Source organism: Lissotriton helveticus, chromosome 7, assembly GCF_964261635.1.
Source record: "Lissotriton helveticus chromosome 7, aLisHel1.1, whole genome shotgun sequence".
Classification (NCBI taxonomy): domain Eukaryota; kingdom Metazoa; phylum Chordata; class Amphibia; order Caudata; family Salamandridae; genus Lissotriton; species Lissotriton helveticus.
Window position 1 is genome coordinate 1,289,864,676 of NC_136068.1, and position 16,395 is coordinate 1,289,881,070.

General features: G+C 42.3%; 1 protein-coding gene across 2 annotated transcripts in view; it reads left to right on the forward strand.

The window, feature by feature from the left end:
* MYO15B (myosin XVB) overlaps nucleotides 1-16,395 on the forward strand; it is an 810,836-nt gene that overhangs the window by 531,080 nt on the left and 263,361 nt on the right. For both annotated transcript variants that reach the window (XM_078654532.1, XM_078654533.1), the window contains 3 exons: nucleotides 49-190; nucleotides 3,982-4,093; nucleotides 5,820-6,031. In XM_078654532.1, the coding sequence (XP_078510658.1) occupies nucleotides 49-190; nucleotides 3,982-4,093; nucleotides 5,820-6,031 (466 nt within the window). The remainder of the gene's footprint in view (nucleotides 1-48; nucleotides 191-3,981; nucleotides 4,094-5,819; nucleotides 6,032-16,395) is intronic.

A 16,395-nucleotide genomic window follows, 5' to 3' on the forward strand; every position in this document is an offset into this window, starting at 1 on the left:
ACAGGGGAAATTCTCACTGTGTTCTCCAATCTTTTTCCCGATTTACAGCTATGCTGACGTGCTGTCTGTGGAACTGAGGACCCCCAACACACTTGAGTTCTCCCTGAGGAATGAACAGCTAGTACTACTATCATCCAAAGCATGTCAGCTCAAAGCACTCGTGGATCTCTTCCTGCACGAGCTGAAAAAGGTGAGGTGCTCTGCCTGTGAGGTTGCTGTGCAATGATTCTTTGCAGCCACCCAAGGAATTTGCACATCAGATGTAAACTGACCTTAAAGGAAACTGGGTAGTTTCGCAATAAAGCTAAATATTCTGACATCCTCTTGTACTCTGGCGCATCTTCATGTAATTTCGCTTTCAACTCCTCCTCACTTACTACTTCTGCAGTTACAAACATGTGTTCTATTTTTTGGGAACTTTGAACCCCATACTAAAAAATAAGTGTACAGTTTTCCAGTCCTCTTCATGTATGTACACCTAGGCTGGGAACTTCTTGACCCAACTGAGTGAAGTACTTCTTTTCATCGATGAAGTACCCACCTGCCGAATTTACAGCAGGCATCTCTTGCATTGTCAGGAAACGCTGGTACAACGGTTCCTGTCAATGCACTGAAAATGTGATAGACAACTCCATCAAAATGGCAGAACCCCAAATCAAACCTTCAATATTTTTTTTTTGTCAAAGATAAAATCCCTAAACTGGAAAAAAACAATGACCCCCCTTACCCGGGAGATTTCTCCTGTGTAGTGGGGGTCATTTACAAGTTTTCACTGTCACTTACCCCAGGTTTTACCTGGCGGTGACAGACAGTGAAAATTGGCCATTTGCTTGCCCACTTTAAATAGGGCAGGCGGTCACATGGCTAAACATCTGACGACGGACTCTAGAAATTCATTTCTAAAACTGAATTTCTGTTCAACTCATGTAATTGGCATCTGCCAGTTCACTCCTGGCTAAGTCCAAACACAGCATTCAGCATCTCATCAGCCTTCATCGCAGACGTGTTGTAGGGTTTGGTTGCAACAAAGTCTGCACACTACCAACAATATCTAATTTGTAAGGTAAAACCATTCATCCTCTGGACGGCTTTCTAACTGTGCTGCAATATTTTATTATCTCTCGCCTTAATGGGGAGAATGGTCTCCTTGCTGCATTCCCATACAACCTGGTGGAATACAAAAATCAGCCTTTCATTCTGCTCCTAGTTTTAGTCAAGGTGCCACTAAATCTGACCATGTTAATCCCACCTCCATCTCCCTCTGTTGAGTTTTCCTGAGCTGACACTCATATCTGTGTCTGTCTGCCAACAATATATCTCAGCTTATTAGAAGACTTGACAGCTTTAAGCCATGGCTGTATTTGATGCAGTCATTCCACTGAGCATAAACCCACTCTTATAAAATAGACATTCAGTTATGACTTTCTTTCAAATATTTCATCTAGCAGCAGTGAGCGCATGAAAACAACATTTGAAGACTTTCGGTATTTGTTGGGTTAAAACAGATTGGGTAACTTCACTGCATATTCCAAAATACCTAGCGCACTGGTCGTTTAAATACTTAAGGCGTTTTGAAAAATGTTTGGCAAATAAATGAAAAAAAAGTACTTCCCTTTCATTTTCCTATATGCAACTTGCTGTGTCTGCATTTATCGGCTGTAGCGTTTGCCCTCTGCTGTGTCCGTGTTCACAGATCATTAATCTTGGCAACATTAGAAACGAAAATGAGCTTCACACACAGTCAATATGACATGTTGTGGAGCACAACTTTCAGGCGGGATCGTTTGAAAAAACTGGTTCTGTGAACAAAGCTATGCATATTTATTTATTTATTCTTTACTGAGTTTTATATAGCGCCAACTTGACCCGGTATCGGAGCGCCTCACATTGCACCATTTGCGTTACATGAGGACACACATTCATTTTTGTTGGGCACGGGGAGATTAAGTAATTTGCCCAGAAATACAGGATGTCCAGGGTCATTACCGAGACTCGAACCTGGTTCCCCAGATTGGAGGTTGACCGCTCTATATATATACTTTGGATTTCTTCTACCACCAACCCCTTACACAGGGTGTAGGAAGGGGGGTGCGGACCGCCCCGGGTGTCATCACTGAAGGGGAGGGTGGGTAACAAAATGGCAAAAAAAATTGTTTTAAAGACATATTTTTGCCATTTTGTCAAGCTGGGGGTGCCAAGAAATTTTCCTCACCGGGTACCACCTGACCATGCTACGCCACTGCCCTTGTACCCGGTGCTGCTGCCTGAAGCTCTGCTCAGAAGCCCGCTGCCGGTGCCATTAAACGTATTAAACCTCGGCACACCAAATACCAGGACTGGTTGTCTTAAACCAGCTCATGCCTCTTAAATCCACTACCAGACACTCCCTGTCCCTTTATGTCACCCTTGCTGGTTCCTGCGTTCTCCCTTTGTGACGGGTTTCCCGTCTTTCTCTTACTCCTGCTTTCCGATGTATGTGATTTTTTTTCCTTCTCTCGCTCTTGGTAAATATCTGAATAATTAAATAAATGCTGGCCCCAAAAGTAGGTGGCGAAATAGTAACCATTGGCACAAATAAAGCACTGACCCCACACCAGTCCTTTCACGCATTACGGTGGCAAAGTTCTGTGTCACACCGTGCTTGGGCTGCACTCGAGTGACTTCTACCCGAGCCTCATAGACAATGCACGGGCAGGCTCGACGCCTCTAAAGGCCGATAGGAAATATGCATTTTTAAAGCTAATATGTCAGCAGTGGTTTTGATGTTTACCATACCTTAATATGCTCTCGCACAGTATGCCTGGTGGTATCTGGAAATGTATATTTGAACATTCTGAAAAATCATATTTAAATAATATTTTTAAACAGATTCTTGATGTTAAACTTCAAGATATCAAGGCAGATGCAATCAATTATTAAAATTTACTAAAAATGTCCAGTCATAGCTTCATGGGCGCTATATTACATCCGACAAATGCAGGAGGTCTGTATAAAGTACAGTGACCATCCGACGGTAACCAGTTAACTGCAGGAAGAAAAAAACATCAGCAAAGTAGGAGTATTTACTACTCTTCTTCATTGGGCAAACTGTGAAAATGTTATGACTTTAGATACATCTACACCGGCAGTAACTAGCTACTCTCCCAAATAGATGAGGTCCCTCATATATACGTAACTACACAAGGAAACTACTGGTCTATCAAAAAAGGGGAGGCAGTGTAAGGCAAAAACAACACAACTATCAACACACTGTTTTTAGATTTGACACTGTGATCGCGCATATTAAAGTATCCATAGTTATCATAGTAGTCAATTTTAAATCGCAATCTTATTCTATTATGTTTTGAAGCACTGAAAATTTATTCAGCACCACTGACCCAAAAAAACAAGGTGTGGCTTTATCCATCACTGGTGTTATGGCCCAGTGCAGCTTTCCATTCTAAAGGGTGAGCTGTACTGGTTGTACCAGTTACAACTAACCCCAGATGATGAAGTTCTGCCACTTGGTGGGCTGATGGGATTCCTTCCTATATTAAGAACAGGTTGTGGTGATGACTCAGATTCTGTTTTGTTTTTGCCTTACACTGCCTCCCCTTTTTTGATAGACTAGTAGTTTCCTTGTGTAGATACGTATTGTAGGTTGGGGACAGAACACTACTTAGTCTTTAAAAATAAGTTCCCTTGGACTCCTTTATTAAAAGTTTTGTATCTTGTCACTCATATATAAACAGGAATGAGTGGTGTTACTGAAGGGGAAGGCCATTGTATACTTTTGTTCCAGAGGCCCTGTGACTCCTTCCATTGCTCTGATGGCATGCACTGTTGCATGCGATTTGCTGAGCATTCACCATCCGGATAATCCCAAGGACTCTGCTTTGACCCCTCACATTATACCCATTCACTCCACTGGTGGCATCTTTTGTCTCTGTGAATGCAGTCTGCATTTCCATCTTTAAACCTTTTCAATGCATCTTCATTCAGGATTCCATCCACGTCATTGCCCTCCGGAGTTACATCACAGATGACAAGAGCCTTCTGCACTTCAAGAAGGGTGACATCATTAAGCTTCTGCCCATAGAGGGACTTCAGCCAGGTAAGATGTAGCTAACCTTGTGTTAAAGAAAAGGGACTATGGGATTAGTGGTGTGCAGGCCTGAAGATCAATGGTACATTTAGGGAACAGGACCCATTTTGAAATGAGGCAACTCTTAAAGACTAGTCAGTTTGGAAATGTATTGATTAATCCTATAGATCGTTCACCCTCTGCATTTGTGGATGCTCCAAAGACATTTATCAGCTAATAATTTAAATAGTTTGATAAGGCCCAGGGCATCAAAACACTTCAAAAAGAACAATTTGAGAGGACCCAGATAGCATTGTTTTTAACCGAGTACATGATAAGACATTGGAGTTATAGTCCAAATTGGGAATCATAATTTGAGCACGAATGGGAGCGTGAGCCCAAATTAGGATTCTGAGATTTGTGTTAAGTTTTGCACTTACAGGTTCCTCCCCTTCCCCACACACATTATAGCCACAAGGTGAAACTTGGCAGAATTTGTATGTTGTGTTTTGTATTCTTTCTTCCCACAGGATTTTTTTTGCCTATTTGTAGTGTCAGTAAGTATGCGACACTCTTTTCACACCTTTTTTACCACACACCTTAGCGAGTGTGTAGGTACCACATTGGTTTTAACGCGTGGCTCTAATCACCTTTCACCACTCACTATTCACCTTCCTGAAGAAAGCCCATTAAATTACCCAGAGGGGGCTGAAACATGTAGACCATCACACATAGTCAACTGATAGGTAATCAATCCTTACTAGTTGCACCACTTAGATTTTAACATATATCCTGAGCCGCCAATAATAAAGTTGAGGCAAGGATTCTCAGTGATATTTTTAACTGTAGAACTTCACATCACACTAACGCACCATCACCCGCTCCGCTGTAATCAGGCGTCGTAGCACAACTGGGGGCATTCCGCCACCCGGTTGGGACCCGAATGATGAAGCATGACACCAACTAGGGTGGTGTGCGAGGGGTCTTTTAAACACCCAATGGGACTCAACTCATGCCACAAACAGTGACTACAAGTATTCACATACACATAGTGGGCGCGCCCACACAATACCCTTGCTCTCCCATTGTTTTTTCCCAGTTCATAGTATGTACAAATGTGTTCGATTCATAACGTTTATGGAATTTCGTGTATTGCTAAATCAGAGGCAATTTGTGTTCAGATTCTGAGGCGTTGATTCTGTCTTTACAGTCACAACTTTGATAGCACAAAGACTTTGTTATTTAGGTTGGCCTTTAAAATTGCTGAGGCAAAAAGAATAGTGTATCTATAGGGTCTGATAATTGGTTATTACCAAGAGAACTGTAGGTGTACGATTGTTTGCTGTGCCCTTGCACATCTACTGTAGAATTTAAGAATATACATAGATATTATGCTGTTGGAGAACAATGCGTGCCTGGATGTGCAGAGTATTTTTGTTGCTCAAAGAAGGTGCAGGTATCAGTGGGAATGTATTTCTGGGCTGTTAGACTGTTCTGCAGAATATCAAGCGACGGTCACAATTCCCACCCCTGGATGTTCAGAATAGACTCTGTATTTTCTAAGGACAATCTTACAATATCTTACTGTTCAAGGAGGCACCCTCTTCAGACAGCATGAGAGGCTTATAAAATTTAAGAAGAGCAGATTCTCCCACTGAAAAGAAGTTAGCACAGACACTATCACTACTGTATTACCATGATAACTTTCTTTGAAAAGTCTTTTGCTGAAGATTCTGCTGCTTTTCTCCCCTGAAAGGTTGGCAGTTTGGTTCCATTGGTGGCCGCTCTGGACTTTTCCCTTCCAACATAGTCCAGTCTGCTGCAGCCCCCGATTACTTCAGCCTCCAGATGAACAACCGGAAGGAGGAGTACAGAAAGAGCATGCTGGAGCCTCCTGTGCAGACAAATGGACAATCGCCTGTGCGGACCTCAACAGAATCACCCTTGTTGAAGACCTTGAGGAATGAGGTGCGGTGTCTTGAACTGGGCTAAGAGGAATGTTAGGGACATGGTGCAGGTCCAACAGGGATAGACCCTCAGCTGTGCACTCTCAAGATATTCTTTGCACAATAAACTCTTGGGACGGATAAATGTGTGGGTGAGGAACCAAGGTGCTACGTAGTCCTGTGAAGACATTGTTAATACTCCCTGATTGTGAGAGTTGAAATTTCTAAAGGCTGAAATGTGCCGTAGGTAAACTTTGTTCGGGTGGGAGATTGAACAATTGAAAGATGAGATCCTGTGGTGTAGGGCTTTACTGGGAACTCACTGAATATTAAGGGTGCCCACAACAAATACGTATGACATCAAATTGAGTATAATGAATTCAATTTGAGATTACTTGCAGGTCAGCTGATCATTCTGAAAACTCAACTGTCTTTTAATGCTCAGAGGCTCTGTGATCCCGGGGCTACTGTAGTATAGAGATTAAGGGGTCTATTCATGAAGGTAAACTTGCATGTGATTAAATCTACATGGGAACGTTTACTCTAACACTTTTGAGTAACTTTACAACTCTTGGCTATTCACCATTTCAGATGTAGAGTTACTCAAAACCATATATTTACTCGTCCCCACCCCATGAAATAGGGAGTGGAGTCGGTAAAAACATCAAATACGATTGGAAAGTTACTACTAGTAGTGACTTTATAACCATATTTGATGTTCCAAAAGTGCATTCAACATTTAAACATTTGATTAAATGTTTTTGAGTTAAATAATAGAGTTAACCCGTTTACCGCAGAGGGATTCTACAGAGTGGGCGGGGCTGCGTCGGCCGACGGTCGTTCACAGCACCCGCGAGGTAGTGCTCGAGTCAGCCGTTGGCAGAAGCGAGCACGGAACGGGTTAATTAATTGCATATGTTTGTTAAACATAGAATAATATAATACAACGCTACAGCATTAATAATTTAGTTTTAAATGATCAGTAATTTAATAGATATTAATGTTATAATCATTTTTGAACTTGTAAAAGGTTAATAAAATATTTTGAAAACTTTGTAGACCCTTTACATAAAATAATACATATATAAATAAATAAAATGTATGTATATTTTGAAATAGTTTTATTTAAAAAAAAAATGTTTATTGACAGTGAGCTCCTCCTCACAAATAGTTTAATTTATTTTAACTTTTTTTAGCATAGATTTTTATTCTTTAAAATATATTTGTATTTGTTTATTAGCACATCAGTCAAAAGATCATAGTTTTTTGTTGTTTTTTTAATGGGTTTTATTAAAGTTATTTGCAGTCTTTAAATCAAATACAAAAAGGAAAATATAATTTGTCACAACTATACATTCACATTCTTAATAGGGTAACAAAAAATAGAATTACTCAAAAAACTGTCCCCAAATCTTTTCAAACTTTTTTATCCCCCCAACTCGTTTTGCATACAATTATTCGCATTTCCTGACCCTTTTCATTTTGTCAAGCCATTCCTGCACCACTGGAACTTGTGATGATCGCCAATTCTGCAATAAAAGTGATCTAGCAACAGCCATTGCAATATAGACAAATTTAGCCAAATATTCTGAGAGTTGGCAATCAGAATCAAAACCAAACAGTAATAGTTTAACGTTACAAACAATTGGAATTGCGTAATAAATTTGAAGAGAATCAAAGATTGCATCCCAGAAAGGCTTAATTTTAGAACAGTGTGCCATAATATGGGACCAGTTAGCTGGATCACATTGAAAACATCTAAAACAATTTGCAGACGTATTATCATACATTTTGGCAATAATAGCAGGAGTGCGATACAAAAGCCATTTGCTAAAGAATAACATTCTACGCCAGTTGGCGCTGCGTAATGAACCGAAATTAAACTTATTAATAGTTTTCCATGTATTGATAGGAAGCACTATGTTTTCCTGAGTATGCCATTTGCGTATTGCTTTGGAGCACAATTCCTCCTCCCGACTCTGTGCCAAGTATTTTTTCCATTCCCCTGGCTTTTTTGTTACTGCGTTTATAAAAAGGTCTTCAAACAACGGTGACGAAATACTAAGATGGCTTAGGTCTAAAAAAGTCAGAGTTTTAAGGATCTCAATGCAGGACCTAATTAGCAAAAAGTTACTGGGAATCAGACGTTGCATGGCGTCGACCGTTAGCCAAAACCCATTGTCCACAAAATCAGCTAACGTTCGAAACCCAGCATTCACCCAGTTCACGGTAATTGTGGGTTCGATTTTAATTTTTAGAAAAGAAAAAACGCCAAATAAGGGAGTTGATAAATTAAAGAAAGGGAGGGAATATCTTTTGAGCATGGCATTGCGTCGTTTGAAAAACCAGTTCAGGGTCTTATATCGAACAAATTTTGGTGATTTGGGTACGAGAAGAGGGGATGGGATCTGAATTTCCGAACATATTAACCCGAGAAAAAAATGTCAAAGGCATTCGCTCCTGAAGATAAATTCTTGAATCGGTCTAAATAGTATACAAAATATGCATGGTAATATTCTCTTAAATTGGGTAGCGAGAGACCGCCATATTCAGTTCTTTCATATAGAGTGCGTATATCAATACGAGGGTTTTTTTTTCCAAACAAATGCAGAAAACATAGATTCGACTTTAGAGAAAAAAGAACCAGGCAGAAAAATTGGAGTGGTGGAGAGTAAAAAATTAAAAAGGGGAAGTATTGACATTTTAATCAATGCTATTCTACCAAGAAGAGATAACGGTAGTGGATCCCACCGTGCAAACATTAGACGAACCTTTTGAATCAACGGGACAAAATTAAGTATATATAAATCCTGGATTGTAGGGGAAAAAAAGATTCCCAAATATCTTTTAGGTTTTGAGTTAATACAACCATATAAATCCGGATGTAGAACAGGGTCAGCACCCCCACAGACAAAATTTCAGCCTCGAATTCTTCAAAAATCTTAATGGCCTGTGATTGTGATCGAAGATCCGGCTTAATTAATAGCATGATGTCATCCGCCTATAGTTTGATCTTAGCCATAGAGATGACCGGGGGAACAATCTGTATGCAGTTCCTGATTGCTACGGCAAGTGGTTCAATAAAATAAGCAAAAAAAACAGGAGACAAGGGGCACCCTTGCCTAGTTCCCCGCTGAATTAAAATTTAACCCGCTACCAGTTTATTATTGATTATATTAGCTATTAAACCAGTATACAGATTCTGTATTAAGATAAGGATTTGTTGTGGAATCCCGAAATGTTTCAAAATAATAAAAAGTGTGGCCCAAACCACCAAATCAAAAGCTTTTTCAGCATCTAATAATAAAACCAAAGCCTGTAGTCCCCGTGACTCAAAAAAAATCTAATGCCTCAATCAAAAAATGCGTATTGGTAAAAAGCTGTCTGCCCACAATAACCCCGTTTTGATCAGGATGAATTAAATCTGCCGAAATAATATTGAAACAAAGTGACAATAATTTGGTGGCAATTTTCTAATCCGAACGTAATAGTGTAATCGGTCTGTATGAGTTGGGGTCTTTAGAATCTTTCCCTTTTTTTAAGAAACTAACAACCGTCCCTTCGTGGAAAGATGCGGGAACTTGCCCGCCTTCGAGCATGGAATTTAATAATAACAGAAACAAATCAGCGAATGAATTAAAGAAAACTTTGAAAAAACTCAGCAGAAAAGCCGTCAGGACCACAGGCCTTGCCCAATGGGAGGTCCTTAACAATCGAATCGACTTCTGCACGAGAGAATGGGCGTCGCATATTTAGTTGGTCATCTAAGGATAGGCTTGGAAGTACATGTCTCCCCAAAAATTTTTACAACTTTTGATGGTCAATGGAGTACTGTGTACTATATATGTTATGATAGTGGGAGAGCATTATAGAGCTTATTTCTGCTTGATTAAATGTCTCAATATGAGTGTCTGTAAATAGTAATAGGCATTCAGATCCCGCTTTGCCACGTTAAGTTGTTCCTGGACATTAAGAGTTGGATTAAAATGTCGTTGTGTTGTTAAATCGTGATTTTTTTGTGAGAGAGAATTCCTAATATTTTTTGCAACGAGCCACTCAGCTGCGTCTTTACTTATGATTATGCCCCGAATAAAAGCCTACAGAGAATCCCAGATGATATGTAAAGGAGCTGATCCTAAATTTCGAGTTATAAAATCTGAAATCTCTGATTTAAGTATCGTCACCCAATTTGTCTCTTGTAAGTAAGCTTTATTGAAAATCCAGGGTTTAGGTATTTTAGTATTGTTGTTACCCAAAGCAAAATTAATAACCAACATTGCATGATCTGAGAAACCATTATGGCAAATTTTCTGTGAGGAAAAATTAAGCTGTCTAGATGCCAAAAAAAAGTCAATTCGAGAGGATGTTTTAAACCGACTTGACCAACAAGTAAACTCACTTTTCTGTGGATTTTTCACCCGCCATGGATCACACAGATCAAATGTTGTCATATTATTTAGCATAGTCCGAAGGGTTTTAGGTTTAAACTGTCTTTTAGAGGATGAAGTGGAATCTAATTTAGGATTCATGAGTATATTAAAATCGCCACCTATGACAATATCCCCTCCTAGTAGTAACAAGGACTGAAACATTGCATCATAAATCTGGGAGTTATCCTCTATAGGGGCGTAAAAGCTAACAAAGGTAATAGGACTTTGTTGATTTTTGAAACGGCATGAGGCCCAACACCAATGACCTAGACCATCCTGATCCGTCTGAATAATTTCAACTTCCAGTTTTTTATTCAAAAAAAGGGCAACACCCTCGTTGTGAGCTAATAGCGCATGAAAACCCCCGAAAGAAGCCCATGATTTAAACATAAGGAAATCCTCCTTTTTAGTAGCAGAAAGATGGGTTTCCTGTAGCATTATAACAGCCAGATTCTCAGTCCGAATCCATGATTCTATGGCCCGCGTTTTGTTCCTATTATTTAGACCGTTCACATTAAATGAAATTAATTTCAATCCCCCATTAACAGACATAATACAATTTGTTTACTTGTATTGATCAAACATTGCAACATCAAAAATAACACAGCGCCTGCGAAGAACTTTTTCACAAAGCACCATCTGACTGCAAAAAACGTTGATATTTCCCCCTTTTTTTGACCCCACCCAAACTTCACCCGTCGCCCTCCTCCTACTACTCTCACCTACGCCTGCCACTGGGTCTTAACCCCTACCATAGAAGTGTCTTGAAATAACACCCCATAACCTCCCAAACCCTCCCCCTCCTACTCCCCTCCACCATATCCAACATATACATGTCCATTATATGACCGTCATCTGAAAAAAGAAAAAAGTAAAAAGAACACTAAAGAACACTAAAGTGACCAAAACATCTAACCAGGCGACATTTTGCTGAGCAGATCATTAGCTTCATCATTATCTGTTAACAGGTAGAATTTGCCTTTAATCAGCACCTTTAGTTTTGACTGTTGTGCTATGGAGGCTTGTGCCCCCTTAGCTTTGAACAGGTGCAAGATTTTCACGAACTCCTTTCTGCGCCTAGCAGCGGCAGCAGACATGTCGGAAAAAATCCGACATTTTGTAGTGGGATTTGCTGCAAATTGAACCTGTTTAATGGCCATTGACAAAATTGTTTCTTTGATGCGAATATCTGCAAAATGTAACAAAATAGTGCGGGGGAGAGAGGAATTTGGAAATGGCTGAGCAGGAACCCGATGAGCTCAGGTGATTGTCAAATCTCCTTTGAATTCCAGGATTACTTCATGCAACAGAAAAGAAGTGACCCATTGGACCATATTCGAACCCTCAATTTTCTCCGGGACCCCTACAATTCTGAGATTTGATCTACGTTTGAAATTCTCCAGTTCGTCCAGCTTGGATTCCAGAGCCTTGGACGAATTGAAAACATCCTTGACGTCCTTTTGAAGCTTGGGCATCTCATCCTCTAGACTTGAAATTCTGGCTTCAGCTTCCTGAAGTCGAGGAGGGAATGTAGAAACAATGTCCTCAATTTTGTCCATGCGATTTTGGATTCCGACAAGCTCTGCCCTCTGGAACTGTTTGACTTCACGAATCTCATCTAAGATTAAGTTTAACATGTCTTTGACTGATAGTTGTAGCGTGTCTGTACCTGTAGTCTGAATAGTCTCGGTATCCAAGGACAGGATAGGGCTCAATATATCCACTTGCTCCACACCCCCAAACGCTTTGACATGTGGCTGAATTCACCTGGTTAGCAACTCCATCGTTTAGATTGCTGACTGCTGCTGTTACTGGAGCGACCCCTACGCTGTACTGGGGTCTTTGATGAGGACTAAGCCAGGAGTGAGCGAAGTAGAACAGCTCAATGCGGACAAATTACTTTTGGCCTCGAACAGGGGAAACTGTATAAAAGGCTTATTAAAAGCCATCGCCTTCAACTGTGCGCCGGTATCCGCCGCAGGCACAGAATCTTGTTGAATAGTGTCAGCCTGCATTATTTCAAGTGGAAAAATATCCCCCAAAGTCACTACTGGAGACTCTATAATTGCCTCAGTCTCCCCCTCAGAGCTCACGGAAGAAATCTCTGCCCTGTCTTCCTGCTGACCCACTAATTTTGCTGCTGCAGCCTCTTCTTTAGCCTGAAGGCGTCGGGCTCTCCCCTTAGCACGCGTGCCTGTTAGTTTGCCCATCAAAGACTGCAGATTTTAGAAAGTGGGTAGAAATCAAAAGATAAGAAAACGGAGGGAAGCTGCCACTAGAGGAGGCCAGTCCGCAAAATAATACTTAAAGCCCACTCACCAGCAAACTTCTTTTTCTTCCCACACTTTTGCCACAGGGGGGAGGGATAAGGCAAAACAGCAAGGCGAGATAGGAGATGTAGTCCAGTCTGCACGTAATCACCCGAAAACAGCTTCTATGATCATGAGCAAAAAGCTAGAAAATTGGCATCTGCAGAGAAGTGAGTAAGTATCTGATCCAAAACGTGTTGCAGTGTTAATAAAGGAGCCCGAGTCTCTTGGGGCGTGAAAAGCATGCTGTTGTCATTGTAAGGAAAGACACCGCCTTCAGGATTTGACAGCACAAGTCAACACCCGTTGAGTCCGTCACTCGTTGCAAGAACCCCCGCCTCACAGGGCCTCCTGTAATCGTCCCGCAAATGCCGCAAAGAGAAGCTCCACAACGGCCCGGCTGCACAGAAAGTCGCCAGTGCAGCAGCAGCCGCCCGCAGGTCCACCTCTCGCCAGAGCCGCCAGAATCCACCAGCACCGCAAGGGCCCCCGCAGGTCGCCCCGCAAACACCTCAGACACTACGAAGAGAAACTCGGGAACACAGAAAGCAGCTTCAGCTTCAGCCTCCCGCAGGTAGACGCCATCGTGCTCGTGGTGGGGGGAGGAGCGAGGAAACAGGAGCGGGACGCTCAGTGCTACGTGGAGGCGTGGAACTCCACTGTAGCAGCATGGGGGCACAGCAAAATCCAAAAGAGCATAGTTTGTTTACTTATTTTTCTCTGATATTTGCTTGTACTATTTTGTGTATGTTCTAACACTTCCTTATCTGCGTTACAATAATCCTCACATCGTCATAGAGTAGAACACTACCCACAGTGTCCATAAGACCTCAAATGGTGCTGCTCTCCTACAAACCTTATCATAGAAAAAAACATAATATGTAAACGCTTTACATGTATTACAATAATCTCCCATCTGACTGGTATATTAAACATATGTGTACATATTTTTCGTTTGGCTATTAAATATTTACCCTACACAAGTTAAAGTATGAAAACTGCAGGTCAAGGATGTTTGCGGGGGCCACTCATCCTTCTTCTCATAGGATTTCATTGATTCTAGCATTACATCCCAGCTATGCACTATCACATTTTTTCCTCAAGCATGCTCACTCCTCCCTGCAGATGCACACTTTCCATTTCCAACTATTAAGCGCTACAAAGTGCCATCAGGTAGCAGAGGGAGAGTTTGTATTTTTCCAATCTGTAATAAGTTTAAGCCGTACTAAAAGCAAACCTAGATCTTTAAATTGCCCTGTGGCTTTGCCCATTTTGGTGTGGGAAGAGGCCTAGTATGCAAACCTCAAGAATGTTGTGAACTACACATCCATTGGCCTACGACAACCCTGCAGTAATATCACCCCAGTAATGTGATAATATGTTGTAGACCACCTTGTGTGCAAAATCAGCCTCTGCAGCAGTGCAGTGGGAACAATTTGCCCAGGCTCAAGGAACTACTCTACTTACTTAGGGTGTGTTCAATATATTACATTGGATATATTTAAACTGCGCATTGCATGATATTTTGTTCAGGTAGGCAATTATCTTCTTCCATTCTGAATACTGCAAAGCTTGGCCTGGGTATATCTGTCTTCCACTGTATTGAGAGTTTACTCCCTGGTAAATCCAGATGTTGTGTGTAGGCTCTGTAAATCCACTTAATTAAACTTTTGCCATCTCCCACACTATGTAATGTTTGTAATACTTCATGCGTATGTGGTCCAACTGATCTGACACGCCATAGCTCCCACATAACATATCTAATTTGTTGATAAGACAGAAACTGTTTAACAACAACTTTGTAGTCCTTTACTAGAGTCCTAAACCCAAGCATAGTTCCACTATGCAGTGCATAATAGATATAGGCCTTTGCGGGATTAGATGTCTCATGGTGTATATTAATTTTTTCAATGTGCCATCACTTACATTTGTCCCTTGCAGGCCCATCTCAGTTAATGAATGCAAAGCTAACCACCTGCTAACCCACTGCAGCTGTGCCACTAGATAATATTTCGAATGATCCAGGGGACCCTGTGCCCCCACATGTACTGGGAGTTGTAATGTTGTAGAGCCAGGCATTGTCACCTCCTTCTTCAAATGAAGCCAGTAACCATCCGGTCTAAGTCTTTTAAAAAGGATTGAGGGAGAACTAGTGGAAGGTTTGCAAATAAATATACCAAACATGGGAACATGATCATTTTAACAAGCCCAATCCATCCCATTCCTGAAAGAGATAATGAAGTCCAGAATGCAATCTGAGATTTAAAACCTCAAATCAATCTGTCCTGTTTCCATTTCACATCTGTGTGATAGATATTAATTCCAAAATATCGAAATGTTGTGGTTTTATTTGAATAATTTAACTTCTGTTAATGTGGGGTTTTATTGTATATCCCTACTGCTATATTTACTATGGGAGCATGTTGCAGTGCAGGTAGTTTTGGACTTACTCCCGGTCTGAGCTGGAGCACATTTACAACAGTTTTTGGCCCTTTTTGTCAGTAGTAACTATAAAAGGGCAGTTTGTGAATAGCATCTGAAAGAGACACGTTAGTGATAGATTCCTTACTTTAGAATATCCCCAGGCGTCAGACTGTTTCTGGAAAGTTTTGCTTAGCAGTACCCCTGCGCGTCAGTAGGTGGCGTCCTGCGGCTCCGCGTCCATCACTGGCGTCGTCAGCGCCGAGATGACGTAGCAGAGGGTACTTAGGCGCCACTCATGCACGCTGACGTCAGTTCTTTCTTTTTCCGTGCCAGCAATGGCAGATCCAGATTGAGCCCGTACCTTAGTCACTTTCTGACTACTCTTTTGAGACTTTTGTCTCCCCTTTTTTCTCCTGGTGCACTTAGGGATGCCCGGCTTCAAATCTTGCGGGTTGTGCCGCCGTAACATGTCGGTGGCGGACCCCCGCGATGTGTGCCTCTACTGCCTGGAGGCCGATTTACGACTCCCGGGACTGCCGAGACTGTCGAGCCATGGCCCGAAGGCCTTGCAGGAGTGGTGCCGGAAATTGCTGGAGGTCCGGCATTCCTCTCAGCGCCGTCTGGGTCTAGGGGCCGTTCCCGTGACCGATCGCGGGACCGGAGCTGTCGCTCCTCGGGCTCCAAGTCTTCGCCTCCGGATTCCGGTAAGCGACGCCATAAGAAGAAGTCGAAGAAGCGTGTTCGCTCTCCGACGTCCCCCGTCGCTCCCCGGAGGCGGACAAGGGCTCTCTGGAGCCGGGGAGTCCAGCGGCCTACCCGCTATACCCGGGTCCGTCGGCGACTCCCGAACAGATGCAAGAGTTTCTTGCTGCCATGGATCGCCTTTTTAGGCCCCGGGCTCCCTCTGGCTTGCCTTCGGGCCCCGCGGTCCAGTGTCCAGATCCTACTGGCCTGGCGGCTCCGCCACTCACTCTGGCCCTGGCACCACAGGATCCTACGCAGCTGGCTCCAGCCCCGGCACCATGGGGTGCAGAACCGCCAGCTCCAGCCCTGGCACCACACTGGGTGCTGTTTATCCCAGCCCTGCCTTGATACCTGGACCATTTTGTTCCAGCCTGGGATCCAAATTGGGATGCGGCTCTGTCCCGGCCCCGGCCGGGGCCATTTTTGGTGTGTTCCCAACGCCGTTCGTCCCTTCTCCGGCACCGGCTCTGCCGCCGCGA